General features: G+C 48.6%; 2 protein-coding genes across 3 annotated transcripts; one reads left to right on the top strand and one right to left on the bottom strand.

Annotated features, from left to right (window-relative positions):
- Nucleotides 1-692: 692 nt before the first annotated feature.
- On the bottom strand, nucleotides 693-7,748 carry CA9 (carbonic anhydrase 9). Its single transcript, XM_049896319.1, has 11 exons — nucleotides 7,367-7,748; nucleotides 6,091-6,120; nucleotides 5,680-5,850; nucleotides 5,371-5,513; nucleotides 5,202-5,294; nucleotides 3,251-3,317; nucleotides 2,292-2,449; nucleotides 1,926-2,070; nucleotides 1,768-1,794; nucleotides 1,285-1,360; nucleotides 693-864 (listed from the first exon to the last, which is right to left on the bottom strand). The coding sequence occupies exons 1-11, from the start codon at nucleotides 7,746-7,748 to the stop codon at nucleotides 798-800; spliced, it is 1,359 nt and encodes a 452-aa protein (XP_049752276.1). The 3' UTR covers nucleotides 693-797.
- Nucleotides 7,749-15,433: 7,685 nt separating this feature from the next.
- ARHGEF39 (Rho guanine nucleotide exchange factor 39) lies at nucleotides 15,434-19,233 on the top strand. Of its 2 annotated transcripts, none has more exons than XM_049896537.1 (9): nucleotides 15,434-15,611; nucleotides 15,754-15,848; nucleotides 16,116-16,236; nucleotides 16,496-16,614; nucleotides 17,185-17,255; nucleotides 17,507-17,635; nucleotides 18,232-18,461; nucleotides 18,725-18,813; nucleotides 18,994-19,233. In XM_049896537.1, exons 1-9 carry the CDS (start codon nucleotides 15,474-15,476, stop codon nucleotides 19,007-19,009), a joined length of 1,008 nt encoding a protein of 335 aa, XP_049752494.1. In that variant the 5' UTR covers nucleotides 15,434-15,473; the 3' UTR covers nucleotides 19,010-19,233. The 2 variants fall into 2 exon arrangements, with proteins under 2 accessions (XP_049752494.1, XP_049752493.1); XM_049896536.1 differs by having other exon boundaries at nucleotides 15,434-15,653.
- Nucleotides 19,234-19,324: the final 91 nt, after the last annotated feature.

The raw sequence follows: 19,324 nt of genomic DNA, 5'->3' as shown, positions 1-19,324 counted from the left end.
ACACAGATTTTACTTGGGCAAGGTGAAAAGTCCAAAAGCCTCAATATGATTTTAAGCCTAAAGGCTGCAGCCTCCCTACTCCTAAACACACACATACAAGGTCTTTCCAACAGTATTAATCATTTCTGTCCCCTTCCTGATACCATCTGTGGTAGGCAGAAAAGTGCACCCCCCTCCAAAGATGTCCATGTCGTAATTCCTAGAATCTGTGAATATGTTACTTTGCATGGCAAAAGGGACTTTGCAAATGTGATTTAAGATTTTGAGATGGGGAGAATATTCTAGATTATCCAGGTACACCCAGTGTAATTACAAGGGTCCTTAAAAGAGGGAGGCAAGAAGGTCAAAGACAATAGTAGAAGATGTCACAATGGAAGTAGGAGATGGAAGTGATGAAAGGAAGGGGCTGTGAGCCAAGGAATGAAAGTGATCTTGAGAAGCTAAAAAAGGCAAGAAAAGGATTCTTCCCTGAGGCATCCAGAAGGAACCAGCCCTGCCAACACCTTTAGCCCTTATTTCAGATTTCTGGCCTCCAGAATGATAAGAGAATAAATGTGTGTTGTTTTAACCCACTAAGTTTGTGGTAATTTGCTGCAGCGGCCATAGGAAATTAATTCACCATTCTTCTGATTTGAGAAACAAAGGTGCCTTCCACACATTTTATTAGAAACTTATTTTTTTTAATTTTGGAGGTTAAAAAGGAAGTGGTATAACGGGCAGGCCAGGAAACAGTTTCCAGCTCCCCCTCAGATTCTTCTAGCCAGCTTCTCTCTGTAGGTTCTCCAAGTTCCAGGCCTCTAGGCTTCAGTCTCAGTGACCTCTGCTGGTTGGTAGCTAACGCTCCCTTTGGCCATATTTGCATGTCTATTAAAAAAAAAAAAAATTTTTTTTTTTTTTTTTGGTACACAACCAAAAAAAAAGGAACCAAACCCATGGCTGTTGAGTCAATTCCAACTCATGGTGACCCCATTGTGTTACAGAGTAGAACTGCTCAATAGGGTTTTCTTGGCTGTAATCTTTACAGAAGCAGATTGCCAGGATTTTCTTCTTCGGCACCGCCGGGTGGGCTTAAACAGCCAACCATTTAGGTTAATAGTCTAGTGAAAACCATTTGTGCCACCAGGGGCCCCAATCAGAAAACTGGCACAGGGTGATCTCATTTGCATACAATTTACATGACTCTGTTTCTCAATATGCCCAGATGGTGGTAGGCCACCTGGTAGGTTGATGGAGGACTGGGGGAGGGGTTGTACCTGAGGGAAAGGGTCAGTGTAATACCTTTGCTGCCTTCTCATTTGCACAAGGAAGGCGATGCTGGTAACAGCAAAGAGAAGGCCAAAAATCAAGGCCAGGATATCACCTGGGAGGGAGAGAGGAAAGGGCTGCCTCAAGGGGTGAAGACAGTCCATGGAGTTCACCCAAAGCCTGCTTCAGTGTGTCCCCCCCACCACTTTCTAGAGTTCTCCAGTAGCCCCCAGTGCCTCAGTCTCCAGAAGAGGCCAGCAAAGGGATAGGCTAGGACACACAGGAAGAGGGTAAGACGGATACCACTTTTCTTCCCTAAAACTGAGTGTAGAAGGTTGTTTGGGGAGGTATATACTAGGAGATTTTTGGAGCTTCATTCTAAGCCTCCCTTGTCCAGAGGCCATTGGAGGAACCCCACACTTTGATTTGACCTCTTCATATTGGGGTTGGAGGTCTGCAGAAAAAGAGAGGGATCCTGGGAACACCCAGCATCAGGAGCAAGAGAGGGGGGCCCAGACTCACCAGCACCGAAGCAGGAGTTTGGGCGGACTGAAGAGAAAAAGGAGACATCAGAGCTGGGGGCTGTGACCTCAGAAGAGAGGCAAATGAAGATGCGTGAGACGATGAGGGACCTGTGGCTGGGGGGACACAGCAACATGGGACCCCAGACAAAGCTGCACCTGGCTCAGAGGTCCTAGGGCTGCTGTCCTCTCCAGCAGGGAAGGAGGCCTCGATCATTCGCCCATTCAAAGGCTGTGTGGTTCGGAAGTTCAGCTGTAGTCGAGAGTCATCAGGCCCCCACAGGGAGTCAGACAGAGTGTGGAGCTACGGAGGTCAGTAGAGAGTGGGGGTGGGCTTATGGAGTAAAGGGGAAACTAAAGGGTCACAGGCCTACTCACAGCCAGCACCTCAGGGCTCCACCATCAAACCCCCACCCAATTCCCCACATGGCCCCTTTATCTCTTTATGCCTCTTCTTCCTCGTCTCATCCTATATCCCCTTTCCCCCACATCCCCTGTGTCACCTCTCCTCCCCCTCAGCCCCACCTGCTTGGCACTCAGCCTCACTGTCTGGTTGAATACAGTCCAGATGACCCCCTGGGCACAGGAGGGTGTGGTCAGAGACCCCTCATATCGGAAGTAGCGGCTGAGGTCGGAGGGCAGCAGTGCAGATACATCCAGTCCTGGGACCCAAGTCTCTGAGCCTGTGGAGGGGACCTGTGCTGGGTCCCACCTAGATCAGGCCGCCTTGAAGCTTTAGGGTACAGTTTCATCTCCCAGGAGCAAAGTTAGCTCAACTCCCTAGGATCCCTTCTTCACTAAGAGGGGTCCCTTCCACTAACTCAGCACAAGATATAACTCAGAAGAAAGTAAAGGGCTTTGGGGCAACTGGAAGAGGCATCATGAAGTGCAGGAGAGCTCCTTAGGTCTGGGTTGTCACTCTTAGTTTTCAAAGCACCATAACATGCTGACAGTAGATTCAACCCCAGAATGAATTAAAAGGGAAAACTGAGCTGAATAACTGTAAATAAATAAAATATTTGTAACAATAAAAAAAGAGATGCAAAAACTCAAAAAGCACAGCTCCTCCAGTTTAGCCAAACCTAAATGTCCAGTAAAATAAGTGAGGTTTAAGAAGACCCAGAGTAACCAAAAAGGGGAAGACTTCCAACAGTAGTATTTTAAAATTTAAAATATTTGATGTTAATGAAGGAGAAATCAGCAGTCAGAAAAATGTTAGCTCTGCAGACTCAACCCCTGAATTTCCAAATACTATTGTGTCTGATTTGGTTTTTGGTTTTTAACTAGAAAACCTGTGGGGAGCGGTTTGCCTGTCTACCTCTGTTGGGCTTCATAGTTTTTATCAAGATCACGGTCAGCCACGTCACACCTCAACCCCTTCTGGAAGGCTAGGGAGTCCATCTGTACCCTCAAACTGAGGCTCCCGAAGGGCAATTCTATATAAACTAGGGTACTGAGGGTAGAGACCAGACCAATAAACTGACCTTCCTCAGCGATGTCTTCCAAATGTGACAACAACTGCTCATAGGCGCTGTTTTCTTCTGGGCCCTCCTGGGAGATGACAGTGCAAGACAGACTAAGAGCCTTTGTGGTGCAGTGGTTAAAGTGCTTGACTGCTAACCTCAGGGGAAAGATGTGACAGTCTGCTTTCGTAAAGATTTACAGTCTTGGAAACTCTGTGGGGTCACTACGAGTAGGAATTCATTCAATGGCAGTGGATTTGGTTTGGTATTTAGGGCTGTGGCTGGGTGCCTGAAGGAGAGTTGGGGTTCCCAAGGTCCTCTTCCATTCCTTAGCACTGAGAATGCTGGGGGAACCAAAAGTCTTCTGTATTATTACTCAAAGTCTATTTACTCTTACTAGCAAACTAACTTAACAAGCTCGGTGGACTGGTTTTCAATGGCAAATTGAAGAAGAGGAAGGAAGTGGGACAACTTGACTAGCATACAGGCCTTCAATGACCTGGAACCTAATAGCATTTCCAGTCTCACTCATAGCTACTGCCATACGTACTTCATGATCTCACCACAAAACTTCATAATACACCTTTGTATTGATGTTATATTAATACTCATGTGTTTAACTTTTGGAACAAGGTCACCTGACATGCTGTTTCTGTGGCATTTCTCTGAAATTTGTGCTGGGAGGCTAGTTAAGGAGTCAGCAAGTAAGTGCCTAGCAAGTCTCTCTCCATCCCTACACTCTCCTGGCCTCTACTAGTCATTGTGTCTGTAGGCTCAATCATTATGGGTCCAAAGAGGTCACTAAATATTTATCTAGACTTTAATTGCACTTCACAAAAGGGAAATTATCAACTATAGGAGTATTAGAGAAGTCTAACTGATGTTGAATCTAATGCATCTGCCATTTCCTGGATTCTGAGTTTTTGCACATACTTTCCCCTCTGTGTGGAAGACACCTCCTTTTCTTTCTCACTTGTGAAGTCTTCAAGTTTCACCTCCTCTGTGAAGCCTTCCCTGACCATCTCTTTTGCTTTATCTGTGTCCTTTGTATATGTCTGTTATGTTAAAAAGGAGCCCTGGTGTCATAGTGGTTAAGCACTTGAGCTGCTCCACCCATAAAGATTACCCATTGCCATCAAGCTGATTCCGTCTCATAGCAATACTATAGGGCAAAGTAGAACTGCCTCATAGGGCTCCAAGGATCAGCTTGTGGATTGAACTGCCAACCTTTTGGTTAGCAGCAGAGCTCTTAACTACTGTGCCACCAGGGCAGCCTTGGAAATCCTATAGGGCAGTTCTACTCTGTCCTATAGGGTTGCTATGAGTCTGAATAGATTCTATAGCAATGGGTTTGGTTGGCGGTTTATCATGTTAAAAAAAACAAGTTGCCATAGAGTCGATTCTACTGGGGGTGACCCCATGTGAGTCAGAGTAGAACTGTTTTCTGTAGGGTTTTTAATGCTAATTTTTAGAAGTAGATTTCCAGGCCTTTCTTCCGAGGCTCCTCTGGGTGGATTCCAGCCTCAACTTTCTAGTTAGCAGTTACAACTATTTGCACCATGCAGGGACTCCATCTACCATGTAGCCTCTCCTTTGGCTGTGAACTCCTTTTTGTGGCCCAGTACCTGACTCACAGGGAACCCAGGTGACACAGTGATTAAGCACTAGGCTACTAGCAGGTCGGCGGTTGGAACCCGGACAGCCTCTCCATGGGAGAAAGATGTGGCAGGCTGCTTCTGTAAAGATTACCGCCTTGGAAACCCTATGGGACAGTTCTATCCTGTCCTATAGGGTCGCTAGGGGTCTGAAGCAACTCTATCACAGCGAGTTTTACCCGACTTACAGTGGGTGATGAATGAATGAACTAATGACTGAATGAGATGACAGCCAAGGGTCAGGGTGCATGTGCTAGGACGGAGTCTCTAAGGGCACACGTGGGAAAGCAGGGAATGAAGACATCCAGAGCCCGTACCTGCAGAAAGGCGGCCAACACGGCCAAGCCTCCTGGACGCCCCAGTGCCTCGTCAACTTTGGCAAATGCAGTGCTGAGGTGAACCACGTGGATCTGTAGAAGACACAAGAGTATGGTGGGCCAGCCCCAGCCCGCCCCTTCACCGCTCCGCGAACCGCCTCTCGCTCACCTCAGCAGCGAAACGGTGACCGTCGACGGTGTGCTCCGAGCCCGGGCGACCCGCGGCCCCCCAGTGCAGATGCAACTGCAGGGCCCGGTACTCCCGCCCGGGACCCAGGGCCATCTGCAGCCCCGAAGGCAGAGTCAGCTGCACTGAGGGGGGAGGGTTGGTGAGCCGGACCCTGCCCGGCCCCCACCACCCCACCTCCGCGGGCCAGGCCCTCAAGCCCCGCCCACCCGTCCTCTTCCTTAGGCCCTGCTCCTCACCCTCAGATCGCCTCCGCCCCTTCCCTGAGGCTCCGCCCGAGATTCCCCTCACCTGTGTGGCCGTTGTTTTGCAGGCGCAATTCTGGGAGTGGCGGGAGCGCAAAGCCCAGGAGTTCCAGGGGTCGCAGGGCAGGGCCAAATGCAGCTAGCTCAGGCCGTATATCTACAGGGGATTGGAAGCGACCTGCGCAGGCTGGGGACACCTGGGGCCAGGGCGGGTCGCCTAGGGTGGAAGAGTATGGTCAGGAAGTCTGGGACAAGGTCAGGTACTTTTCGGGAACCAAAGAAGAAAAAGTGAGGGGGTGGGGCAGGAAGCGGAGCTGCAGATAGAAATCTGGCTTGTGGGCGGGACTGACTGAGGAGGGTGCGGTGGTTGGGGCGCCCAGTGTTCAGGGATGGTTGTGGGACAGAGCAGCAGACCTGGGTACGCAGACTGGGACTGTGTAGGGGGTGGGTGTCTCACCTCCATAGCGCCAATGACTGTGGTCATCCCCTGCATAAATGAGAAGGATCAAGAGGCCGATCTTGGAGCCCAATCCCTCCCCAGTGACCAGAATGAGATGGCCCCCCTCCACCAGAGGGGATTCACAAGCTCAGATGCCTGACAGGGGGCCTAGGTAACTGAAATGCCTGAAGCAGGCCAAGTGTTAAGGCACAATAGACTGCAGCCAAACATAATGCCACAGCTGGATGGGCCAAACAAAAATCTTACTGGCCCTGGGGTACCAGCTTGGAACTGTCTTAGGGTCCGTAAACTGGATAGGGACCTCAGTCCCCAGGCCCAAATCAGACCATTGTTCCTTTCTCCCTTACCCATCTACCCTCCGCATTCATCTCTCTCCCCTTTCTGGTCTCTCCTTCCCCAAAGTTCCTATCTGGGAGTCTGAAGACCAGGTTCCTTATGGCTGTTGCCTTCTAGGTCTTGGTTTCCTCATCTGTAGACAGCAGACAAGATGGTCTCTAAAACTCCTTCCTGCTCTCCGTCTGTCCTTACCCTCAATCTTTCCTCTTCTCTTCCCATCATACTTCTGTCCTTTTCCATCTTTTTTTTTTAACATTCTTTTAATCTCTTTGCACCTTCCTCGAAGGAACCCTGGTGGTACAGTGGTTAAAGCTATCGGCTGCTAACGGAAAAGCTGGCAGTTTGAAACTACCAGCACCTTTCAGGGAGAAAGACATGGCAGTCTGCTTGCATAGAGATTTAAGCCTCAGAAACCCTATAGGGTCGCTATAAGTCAGAATCAACTCAGTGGCAGTGGGTGGTGGTGCGCGTTCCTCCCTCTTACTCTTCTCCAACCTCTCCCCTGTTTCTCATCTCTTCTATCTCCCCCCTCTCTATCTGTGCCCCCCTTTTTTTGGTCTCCTCTCCTACCCCTTCTAGCTCTGAAAGGGGGAAGAAGTCTGGGCTTAGGGAAGGCTACTGTTGGATTACAAACTCCTCTCCTCCCCTGAGAGTCCCTGAATGGTGCAAACAGATAACCTAAAATTTGGAGATTTCAGTCCACCCAGAGGCACCTCGGAAGAAAGGCCTCGTGATCTACTCCACAAAATCCCCCACTGAAAACCCTATGGAGTACGGTTCTACTCTGATGCACATGGTGTCACTGTGAGACACAGTTGACTCAGGGACAACTGGTTTTTGGTTCTCCTCCCCTGAATAATCCCTGTCCGAGCTGGGGTATGGGGGGGGAGTAATGTACCTCCTGGAGCCTAGATTTGGAGGGCTGATAGCCACTTACCTTTTCTTTCCCTGTGGGCATTATTTTTTTGACCTTGAGTATTCCTGGGAGCCTCAGTAGGTAGATCCTCTAACCTCAGAGAGTCCTCTTCCTCTGAGTTAGTCTCAACTTCAGGTGGCTCGTCCTGTCCAGGTGGCTCCTGCTCTCCAGGTAGATCCCCCTCTCCACGTGGGTCCTCTTTACTCGGCAGATCCTCCTCACCCAGTGGGTCGTCTTCCCCAGATGAATCTCCTCCCATGCCGGGAGCCCCATGCATCCATGGCAGACTCTGGGGATGGGAAGGCACCAGGAGCACCAGTAGCAGCAGCAGTTGCGTAGTGGGGCCCTGGGCACGGGCTGTGGTCAACAGAGGGAGCCAGGGACTAGGGCACCAGGGAGCCATGTGGCTGGCTGTGGGGTGTCCCGGGACCCAGTGTGCACAGGCAGTACGTGCATAGGAAACAGGAGCTGGGTGGGGGAGGAGCAAGCCTGGAGGGGAGCAGGCTGACTCACAGAGTGCCCTTCTGTAGAGATGGAGCCAAAGTCCCACGGGTCTGTCTGGCCCTGTGCCCCCTCCCCGATACCAAGCCAGGGTAGAGGTGGGTTGGGGGCAGGTGTGTGCTCAGGCAGAAAGTTATCGGGGTCACAGGCTCAGCCTGGGACCCAAGGCACCACCTGGCACTATACAGGCTTTCTCTGGCACCACCCGTTGCTTGCCAGCCAGCCTCACCTAACCCTGGCCAGCTTCCCAGCCCCAGGCAGGGAAGGGGAAAGTCAGGGAGCTGGAGCCCCCAAGTCCTCTGGCTGAGAGGGGAAGCAGCCCATGCATACATCCTGGCCCAGCCAGGGAGCAGATAGGGTGTAGGGCAAACTGCTGGGGAAGCCTGAGGATGAGTAGGTAGATGGATGAATGGGTGGGCAGGAAGCCCCTCTGAGTATGAATGGAAGACTAAGTATATGTATGAGAAGGAATCTGATGGGTTAAAACTAAATTTATTTCTAATCATATTACTCCAGTGCTGAAAAACCTTCATTGGCTGCCCACTGCCTACCAGAGTAACTCCTATCGTCTCCTCTAGTCGACTTCCAAGTCCTTTCATAATCTTACCCGAGATACCTCTTCATCTTATCTCCTACCACCCTCATACTTCAAGCCAAATTAAACTACTCACTGTTTCTTGAAGCCTTTTACCACCTTTGTTCATCTAGTTCTCACTGCCTGGAATGCCATTCACTGTGGAATTCAATAAAAATTTATTTAGTACCAATTGTATGTCAGACATTGGGCTATGGATTACCCATTACCGTCAAGTCGATTCCGACTCATAGCAACACTATAGGGCAGAGAACTACCCCATAGGGTTTCCAAGGAGCACCTGGTGGATTTGAACTGCCAACCTTTTGGTTAGCAGCTATAACTTTTAACCACTATGCCACCAGGGTTTCTGGGCAATGGACTAGGGGTATGGAATTGAATAAGACACAGTCCTTGCCCTTGAGGAGCTCACAGTGTATTGAGAGCAAACATCAGCACAATATTTAGGAGAGAGAGGTTAAGTCTGCCTCTAGAGGTAAAAAACAGGTAGGCAAAATCTGATGAGGGCCTTAAAGAAGAAGTGGCAGTTTCAATGATGAAAACAACATAGGGAATGGTATTCCGGGTAGTGTGAAGAAAGGCATGGAAGGGTTTCTGTACAGTTCGGGTGTATGTTGCATGAGAGATATGAATGGTGAAGACAGATGAAAAGGCAGGACCTGTATGAGCAGGGCCTTGAATACCATGATAAGGAGTTTGGTCTTTATTCTGTAAGCAGAAGGGAAGGATCAAATATTTTGAACAGGAGAGTGACAGAATTCAATTCTCATATAAGGTCCTGCTGAGGGCTAGTGTGAAGCATGAACTGGGTACAAGAAGACAAGTTGGAAGAATGAGAGGACCCTAAGAATGAGCTTGGGGCTCCCAGTCTGCTTCTTCACTCAACAACCATTTACTGAGCCTCCTCCAAGTTGCCAGGCACTGCTCTAGGCCCTGGGGATACAGCATTAAACAGCCTCTGCTGTGAGTTGGGATCAACTCGATGGCAACAGGTTTGGTATTTTTGGTTTACTCTTCCGTAGCTTACATTCTAGTAAGGCCCCTATGGCTTCCACAAACCAGAAGAGAGCCATCTCAGGAGGCCCATGTTAAGGGCTAATATTCAGTAGGTATGCACCAGTATGGTTGTATAGGTTAATTAAAGATGTTGAAATGTTTCTAATCCTGTTGGTAAATAGCAGAGGCTCCCAGCCTTTAGGGGGCTGTTGCTCCAGTTCATCCTTGGGGGCTCTCCAGACCTGCTCACAATCTCTCATCTAAATGGGTAATACCTGGCACTGGAGGGGTCCCAGGACCCCACTTGAGTGCCTCGGCCAGTTTCCACTCTAATGAGTCAGTACTTCTGTACCTGGTACTGTGTTAAAGATTTTGAGTATCTCCCCGGTTTAAATTCATTTTTCTTCAAGATTCATCTCAAAGGCCACCTCCCTGGGAAGCCTTTTTTAACGCACTCTCTATCACCAGTCAGGAAGAGATCTCTGGCACCTCTGAGCCACCACAGTTCTTTGCCTGCTCTCAATAATGACCCGCCCACCACCTAATGCATATTAGGGTGATTTATGACCACATTTTTTATCTGTTCTGATAGCCTTGATCTCCATAAGGGCAGGGTCCAGCGTTTGATTGATTTAGTCTTTCATTCAACAGCCATTATTGAACATTCCCTCTGCACAGAGCACCTTGCTTGGTGCTTGAGGAATTCCTAATTAAGATACCCTCAAGGAGCTTGTTATCAACAACATGTGTGTGCCAAACAACAACTATTTCAGGAGTGTTATGGATTGAATTGTGTCCCCCCAAAATGTGTGTTAACTTGGCTAGGCCATGATTACCAGTATTTTGTGGTTGTCCACCATTTTATGTTCCCATATGATTATTCTATCTGTTGTAAATCCGAACTTCTATGATGTTAATGAGGCAGGATCAGAGGCAGTTGTGTAAATGAGACAGGACTCAATCTATAGGATTAGGTTGTATCTTGAGTTAATCTTTTTTGAGATATAAAAGACAGAATGGAGCAGAGAGAAGACGAAGCTCATACCACCAAGAAAGAATCACCAGGAACAGAGCACGTCCTTTGGACCCAGGGCCCATGAGCTGAGGAGCTCCTAGACCAGGGAAAGATTGATGACAAGGACCTTCCCTCAGAACCAACAGATAAAGTCTTCCCTGGGAGCTGATGCCCTGAATTGGGACTTCTAGCCTCCTAGGCTGTGAAAGAATAAATTTCTGTTTGTTAACACTAACCGCTTGAAGTATTTCTGTCATAGCAGTACTAGATAACTATGACAAGAAGCACAGCATCGCATTTTTATAGCACCTGAAATTATCTGCCTTGTCAAAGTAACTGTCATACTGTATACCGAAGCTTGTACAGATGAATAACAACTGCCCTTTTAACAGTCATTTTAGGAGACAGGCAGCCTAACTGAATTTAGGTTACCATTTGTGGAGCCAAATTAGCCATCCATGGCATCTGACCCATTGTGCACTCTGGATAGCCAGTTCATTTTCTTGGTCGGCTGTGTTGCCCGCACCTTACTTGGACCCTGATACACAGAAGGTACATGGTAATCTGAATTGGATGGCCTGTACAAGACAGAATGTAGTAGCAACTAATTTAGTTGAGGTGGAAGAATTCATGGCGCTCAAAGGACAGAAGCATCATATTAACTAGATACTGGAGTCTGTATGTCTGGACATCTTTTGCCAACTCCAACCTCAGTTCTTTTTCTTTTTTCCTTTTTCCAAATGTTCTGAATGTTTCCATCTCCCCTTTGTTTCCTTTTCTTTTTAGATCTCCCTGTACACTTCTCTGGAGCACTCTATATATCCACATCTCTGTTGGCTCTCTCCCGCCATCTCCCCACCATCTCTGCTGCTTTTCCTCTCAGGTATTTCAGAGTACAGATCTGCCTCTAGGTACAGATCTCTCTCCATTATAGCTCACAATTTTTCCAAATGTTCTCTATGGACCTGTCTTTCTTTAGCTCTCTGTCTCTTTGTGTGTGTGACTGTGTCTCTGGTTCTGGGTGGAGAGTGTGGACTCTGACCCTGAATCATGCCTTCATAGCTGGGAGTCTGCCAAAGCCTAAAACAGGTTTGAGCTTCCAGAGTTCTTGTTTCCTGGTTCTCCCCAGGTTGGGACGGGGTGTGCTCAGGACTGACTGATGGGGCCACCCCCTGCATGGCCCAGGACCTCTCTGTGATTGTTTAAGACCAAGTCTTTGATCCTTAGTTCTGTGTCTTTAGACACTGAGGGGCCATGTTACTAAAATATATCACTGTTTACCCCAGGGCTGTAGAGGAGGGAGCTACTGATGGGTAGAATAGGGGAAAAAAAGTTCCCCTCCCCTTTCTGCCATGGATTGGGAGAAAAGACCAATGAAAGCCCTCCTGGGGCCTTGAGGCTGACCTGTACTTCTGGCCCACCACACCATCAGCCATTTTGGAGCTGAAGCAGACTCACAGGATAAGAAGAGATGGGTCTTTGTTGTAGACCCTCATCCTTCTGTCCTTGTCCATCTTCATACTCTTCATAGGCCTTTTCATCTACCACTGTGGCTTCTGCAAGCTGATGATAGTCAAATATCCCCAGACTGGACTCTCCCCAATCCCCTATGTGAGACCCATAACCACCTGCCTAGTGGACATCCCCACCTGGATGTCCCACAAGTATCTCAAGCCCAACAGGCCCTAAGTGGAATTAATCTTCCCTAAAAATCTCCTCTTCCTCCTCCTTCAGTGAACAGCACCACCCTCTAGAAACATGGCACCATCTTTGCTTGCTTCTTTTCCTTCACTCACGACATTTAATTATCAAGCCCTATGGAGTCTATCTTCTAAATTTTACATCCACATTTCATCCTAGTCCAAACTTCCATCACCTCTTACCTGGCCTCTTAAGGGGGGCTTGCTGAATTCATCTAGCCAGAACAATCTTTCTAAAATGGACATCTCATCATCTCACTTTCTGCTTAAGACCTTTCAATGGCTTCCCATTGCCCTTAGGATAACAACCAAAGTAATTAACATGGGCTTCAGAAGGTTTCTCTGGCCTTCTTGGTGGGCTTGTGACATAGGTTGGTCTAAAAAGAGTGGAACATTTGATGCCTGAGGGAACCCACTCATTCTTTGTCCTGACATGAATAAGGAAGCACACAGCCACTGTAACTGCGGGCCGCCATTTCGTAACCCTGATGCAAGCAAGTTTTAAGATGAAGGCAAAACCATAGAAGGCAGAGTGGAGTGGTGGAAAGAGGTCCTCAGTATCATGATTGAACTGCTGGATTAAGTTAATCTAGGCCGACCTGCATCTGGACTTTTCAACTGCATGATAAATTTTATTGTTTAAGCCACTTTGAACTTACTATTACTTGTGACATAATCTTACTGATAAAAATCCCCTCCATGATTTGGCCTCTGCCACCTGTCCTGTCTCCTTTCTCATCACTCTCTTCCCTTGTAATCTATGTTCTAGCCATACTGAACTTCTAGGAGTTTCTGGAATGCGCTGCACATTTGTTTTGCTTTGTTTTTTTTTTTTTTACCTCCAAGTCTTTGTACATGCTGTTAGTCTCCCTTTCCAAACTCTCCACCCCTGCTGGCTTTTTCTCCCAGTATCAGTTTGCTGTTATCAGTTCACATGTCGTTTTCTCCAAAAACCCTTTCCTGACTCCTAAACTAAGCTCAGCTCTCGCACTCTGTGCTTACATAGCAGCCTCTATGTCCCTTGTAATGTTCATTTCACTTTTTGGTGACTCCTTACTGTCTGTCATGCTGGATTATAAACTTCATGCAGGCAGGGGTCATAGTTCTTTTGTCCATCATTTCATCCCCATGCCTAGCACAGTACCTGGCACATGACAGGCATTTTTGTTGAATGATTAATAATTGTTGTTCAAAGCATCTCTAGGGCTTCTCCAGCATCTAGTGAGTTGAAAGCAGAAGTTGAAGGTGATTAAAGGATAGAATGATTGTTGACTGCCCTCTGACCTCCTCCCCCAGCCCCTCCTTCTTTTGGCTTTGGGGCATCTGTTCCAAATGGAGTGCGGTGTGCTTGATGTGCTCTGTGGGAGACTTGGTCCTCAGGGAGACAGTTATCTCCAAGTGTCCTTAATGTATCTTCTCAGCTTCGACCGCTTCAGCCTCCAGATTTGGATGATTCTCCCACCTGAGCTCACAGTAGGCTCTATTCCCACCCCTCTTCCACCTGTCCAAATCGCATTCACACATTGATAACATACCCAAACCCACCCATCACCTAATGGGCCCCAGGTACTGCGCTCTGTTCCCATCACCTGGGCTCACAGCGACAGACAACCACAGGATTATGTCCTCTCCCACACCTGAGCTGTTAGTGCAGCCTGTCCCACATTCAGTTGAGAGAGTGTAATCAGTCCTCCACTTTTATGGTATTACCGGTTTTATTGGGACCTAAGCCCTTTTAAGCCCAAGGTACAGTGTGACCCAGACTCTCCCTTTCACCCGTCCAAGCCCTTCAAGTTGCTCCTCCCTGACTAGCCCAGCATTTCTTCTTCCTCAGAATTCCTAGAATGCCAGAGCTGGAAGGGACCTCAGAACCTTGATAATTCCCTGGTTCTTGGCTTGGGGCCTAGACTCCTAGGGATCCACAATGGTAGGAATGGGGTCTAAAGTTTAACATTTTGTATTTGTGTTTAGTAACTTTTTTTTTTTTTTAACTAATTACGAAGTAATGCTGGTTCAATGTATAAAACTCGGGGAAAAGAAGAAAAGGATAAGGGAATCAAAAAAAACACCCTATTTGTCCCATCCACTCCTTTAACCTCTGTGACCCATTGCCTGGCACAGATTAGGTGCTTAATATTTATAGAATGAATTATCTTTAATGCCACCATCCAGACATAAAAAGCCACAATTAACTTTTCAATGTTTATCCTTCAAATCATACATATATATATACACACACATACATGTGCGTATATATGTAAAATTGTTTTATACAAAGATAGGATCATAGTGCACAGCTTTGTAGCCTGCTTTTTTCTCTCAGCAATAGAGTATGTGCATTTTTCCTATTGATAATTTTTCACATCATTTTTAATGCTTTCATATTGTTCCATCAAATGTTGTACCATCATTTTCTTAACCAGTTCTCTACCACTGGACATTTAGGTGGTTTCCAGTTTTCTGTTGTTATAAATAACATTGTGTCAGACATCCTGGGACGTTATTTTTATCCATATCTCTGTTTTGTGAGGATGCATTCCTAGAACTGGAATTGCTAGGGCAAAACAGTATGCATATTTTTAGGTTTCTGATACACACTGACAAAATTTACCCTCCAGGACTACTGCCAATTTTTTAAAAAGCCTAAGTAAGGAGAACCTGGTACGTTTAATCTTTGGCTAGGCAACACAGACTAATCAACTTAAAGCTTTTGCCTTTGCTCAGAATTACAACAATCAGGAAACACCACGTTGGTTATCTACACCTGCTGACCAGAAGTTAATTGGCTGTCAGGCTTGAAATGAGAAATTGAGTTAGAGGCCAAAATATTCCGAACCCTGTGATCCGCGAGGGTTCCTACTAGTGAAATCATCGGGAAGGACTGACCCCTCCCTGCATCTGGCATGGGCCCTTAACTACTGACCCCTTCCCAATTCTACAGATGGGACACTGAGGCCCTACCAGTGCCTGCACCCTCAATTCTCCTGACTTAAAGTCCAGGCTGCTGCCCCAACTTGGTGCCACTCAGAGAAGGATCACACACACTGGGCCAGTGAACGAGTCCTGCCCCTCCTGGGTCTGCCCGGGCCAGTGCCGCATGCTTACAACGCCGCCCTGGCGGTGGGTAGAGGCCTAGGCGAAAGAGACAGGACGCAGGCCCGCAGGGAGCCAGCCGCACATGCTCTGTCCAGTGCACGCAGCATCCCGGCGCTAGGGTGCGCTCTCCCCCTAAGCCCCGCCCCGGAGGCCCCGCCCCCGGAGCGGTTGGGGTTTGAATCTCGGGCGGGCTGCGGCCGGAAGAGTCGGCCCCTCAGCCGGGCCATGGAGAGCCCTGACCCCAGCGCGCGGTGCCCATTGCAAGAGCAGCGTGCCCGTTGGGAACGAAAACGCGCTTGCACCGCCCGCGAGCTGCTGGAGACCGAGCGACGCTACCAGGAACAGCTGGGGCTGGTGGCCACGGTGCGGGGCGAGGACCCCAGGGTGCGGGAGGGTCTCAGCGAGGTCGGTAGGCCATGGACCGTCAGCCTGCAGTTCTTAGCTGCTCCTCGGCGTTAGCCTCCTCTTTCTCCAGGCTATAATGCTATATTTTCTCCTTCCCCAGTACTTCTTGGGCATCCTGCGAGCCAAGGGGACCTTGCGACTCCCAGAGCGACAGGTCCTTTTTGGGCCCTGGGAGCTCATCTACGGAGCTAGCCAGTGAGTGGAAGGGAAGCGGGGAGAGGGATGGAGGGAGAGCCCTGGATCTGGCCGTGCACGGAGCTTGGAGTCGGACAAAACCCAGTTTCATATTCAGAATGGGCCAGTTACTTCACCTGTGACCTTGGCCCGTGCCTTAACCAGCCCTGGTTTCTCCAATTTTGAAGTGTAGTAACAGCAGCACCTCCAGAGGAGAGTTACAAGGATTAAATAAGGTGGTGCTTGAGTAGTTCCTGGACTGCTTTTCTATTGTCCTCCCCCACACAGGGATCTGCTTCCCCACCTGGAAGGAGGGCACTGGGGTCAGGGATTGGAGGGCTTCTGCCCCCATCTGCAGCTCTACACCCAGTATGCCGCCAACGCAGATAGGTCCTGGACCACCCTGCAGGTAACCTGGAGATGATTCCAAATCTTTTCCCTCTTGCCCCACACATTTCTTCATTCGGACACCCAAACTTCATTTGTACAGTTTCTGCATTTATAGAGCCCTCTAGTTGTCCAGCTCTGTGCTAAGTAACCTGGGGGTAAACAGGATTTCGCCCAGGCCCACACAGCTTACTGGAGGCTGGGACTGTGAACACAGATAAATGCAATATAAGGAATGTCTTCTTTCCCTGCTGCCAACCCTTTCCCCCCCCACCCTCCAGGAGCAGCTAAAGAAAAACAAACGTTTCCGAAGGTTTGTGCGGCTTCAGGAAGGACGCCCAGAATTTGGGGGCCTTCAGCTACAGGACCTGCTACCTTTGCCTCTGAAGAGGCTCCAGCAGTGGGTGAACTCACCTTGACTCAAGCCAACCTCTTTCTGAGTCTGCTGCCCTCAGCTTTGGGTTCTGTCCTAATCACCTGCCTCTTCCCTGGGCCAAATTGCTCCTAATAACCTTTTGCAGAGTAAATACGAACTCTCCGGAGTAACTGGGTTCTGCAGCTTTGGGCCCTTAGCTGGGACCATGGAAGTCTTATGTTGAAGTGAGGAGACTTGTACTAGGGCCTGAGACAGGGTATCTGGAAGTTTGTTGAGGTGAGGGGCCAGCTCAGCTTAGAATTACTGTCCCTGGGGATAAGGCAGTGGTTTACAGTCAGTGTTGTCTATAGTGTCCTCTGTGGGTTAGTTGACTTTCACTTTGGGATCTGTGGCCAGCCTGCCCTTGACTCTTCAGTGTGAAATGGACGAAGGCCATAGGGTGCGTGCTTAGATGAGAGAGGGGATACCATAGTCAGAAGCAGATTTTTCCTGGCCTTCCAACTCAAGTATGTGTAGGGGTGATCTGTATGCCAGGCAGATGGGACTGTGCCCGGTCCTGCTTCCCCTCATAGACTTACAACTGTCCAATTCTAGGTATGAAAATCTCGTTGTTGCTCTGGCTGAAAACACAGGTCCCAACAGCCCTGACCACCAACAGCTTACAAGTATGTTTCTGTTCCTCCCGCAGCTCAGGCAGGATGCTGCCTCTCCTGTAGTCCCTTTCTAGTTCTGACTTCCAACAATGTTTGGTATGTCCCTATCTTTCACTGACATGTGTACAGTGTCCCTATTGCCTTGCCCACTTTTCAAGAAGTCAGACCCTAATCCTGGTCCCCATTCCAGAATAGCCTATCTTTGACCACCACCAGTATCCCTCAAAGTTGTGATGGGAAAGGGACGAGGGATGTTGTTCCAGGGGCTGCCCGGCTGATAAGTGAGACTGCTCAGCGGGTCCACGCTATTGGTCAGAGACAGAAGAATGACCAGCACCTCCAGCGTGTCCAGGCACTGCTCAGTGGACGCCAGGCAAAGGGGCTTATCACAGGTAATCTGCGTACTTTCCCTGAATCCTCAACTGCCCCTTTCCTGCTTGTATTAGTCTCCTAGGGCTGCTGATACAAAGTACCACAAACTGGGTATGGTATCTTAAAACAACAGAAATTTATTTTCACGGTTCTGGAGCCTAGAAATCAGAGATAAGGTCAGCAGGGCCATGTTCCCTCTGAAGGCTCTAGGGAAGAATCCTTGGTTCTTCCAGCTCCTGGTGACCCCCGGTGTTTCTTGGCTTGTATACCCACACCACTCCAATCTCTGCCTCCGTCTTCACATGGCCTCATTTTCTATGTCTCTGTGTTCTCTTCTTATGAGGATACCAATTGAATTTAGGGCCCACTCTAATTCCAGGATGCTTTAATCTCAAGATGCTTAACTAATTATATCTGCAAAGGCCCTATTTCCAAATTAGGTCACATTCTGAGATTCCAGGGAACATGAATTTTTGGGGAATGTTATTCAACCCATTATATACCCCTTCCTCTATACAGCAAACACATATACCCTATTTCCTCAGCTGTTCTTTCCTTCTATTCCCATGGGTCATGGTCCTGGAGTTGCACAATGACAACTCCCCCACACCCCTAGGGCGCTGGTTCTTACATCAGGGCTGGCTGTTGGTGGTGCCTCCCCATGGGAAGCCTCGGCCCCGCATGTTCTTCCTCTTCACTGATGTGCTACTGATGGCCAAGCGTCGACCCCCATTGCACCTGCTGCAGAGTGGCACCTTTGCCTGCCAGGCCCTCTACCCCATGGCCCAGTGTCAACTCCACAGGGTCTTTGGCCACTCAGGAGGTCCTTGTGGTGGACTGCTCAGTGTAAGTACTAGGAGAGGACCATGAGGTAAGGTTTGGGGAGGCCCAGGATATACCTTAAACCCCTCCCCTGTGGATTATTTATCCCTTTGGCCTGGGCCTCCTTTCATAGGAAGTGAGCCATCTACATTGGGAGAGAGTAGCTGGGCTTGGGCTTCATGCCTAGTTCTCATTTCATCCCTGAATTACCTCCATGGAAGCAGCAAAGGCCCCAGGTTTAGCTTGGAATTTTCTAGGCTATGTGCTAAGAGGTGATCTCTCCCTAGCTGTCGTTCCCCCATGAGAAGCTACTGCTTATGTCCACACACCAGGAGGAGCTATCACGCTGGTACCACAGTCTGACTTTGGCTGTCAGGTAAGTTGTGTCAGGAAGAGTGCCCTGACGAGGCCCATGAGGCTCTAACCACTCTGTTGGAAATGAGCAGTTCTGATCCTGTCTCCTGTCCTACCTCTGTTTGGGAACCTTCCAATCCCATAGGTGATTCTGTCTGAATAGAGTGCTCATGCCAGGGCCTGAACTGTCTTCTCTCTATAGCAGCCAGAAGAACTAGAAGCATCTTCAAATTCCAGAACCCAGAATACCTCAGGAATACGTCAGAGTTCGGAGTACAAAGGAATCTTCTTTAGTCCTAAATACAACACAGAACCCTTCGTGGTTTGAGAAGGGTCTTTTTGTGTTTGTCTGGGACCAAGCCAAGCTGGGTCAGTTGACCACCTCTTAATTAGGATACCATATCTGACCTGATTGAACCTCAGTCGAACCAGCCCCTCCGACACAAATGAGGGGATTTGAGACTAATATGCTCAGTACTGTCTATAGCCAGTCGTATATCAGGTTTCTGGTTTGTAAACACGGCTATTTTTAT

The sequence above is a fragment of the Elephas maximus genome, chromosome 9 (genome assembly GCF_024166365.1).
Source record: "Elephas maximus indicus isolate mEleMax1 chromosome 9, mEleMax1 primary haplotype, whole genome shotgun sequence".
Lineage (NCBI taxonomy): Eukaryota > Metazoa > Chordata > Mammalia > Proboscidea > Elephantidae > Elephas > Elephas maximus.
This window is presented reverse-complemented; position numbering and strand designations above follow the sequence as displayed.

What these genes read in the sequence shown, in the direction of transcription:
- CA9 (XM_049896319.1), bottom strand. Translation starts at nt 7,748, where the DNA reads ATGGCTCCCTGGTGCCCTAGTCCCTGGCTCCCTCTGTTGACCACAGCC. An exon ending in CAGTCATTGGCGCTATGGAG is followed by an intron (nt 5,851 to 6,090) that starts GTGAGACACCCA and finishes CTTCCACCCTAG; the next exon opens with GCGACCCGCCCTGGCCCCAG. An exon ending in AAACTCCTGCTTCGGTGCTG is followed by an intron (nt 1,361 to 1,767) that starts GTGAGTCTGGGC and finishes TCTCCCTCCCAG; the next exon opens with GTGATATCCTGGCCTTGATT.
- ARHGEF39 (XM_049896536.1), top strand. Translation starts at nt 15,474, where the DNA reads ATGGAGAGCCCTGACCCCAGCGCGCGGTGCCCATTGCAAGAGCAGCGT. An exon ending in TGCGGGAGGGTCTCAGCGAG is followed by an intron (nt 15,654 to 15,753) that starts GTCGGTAGGCCA and finishes CTCCTTCCCCAG; the next exon opens with TACTTCTTGGGCATCCTGCG. An exon ending in GGCAAAGGGGCTTATCACAG is followed by an intron (nt 17,636 to 18,231) that starts GTAATCTGCGTA and finishes CCACACCCCTAG; the next exon opens with GGCGCTGGTTCTTACATCAG.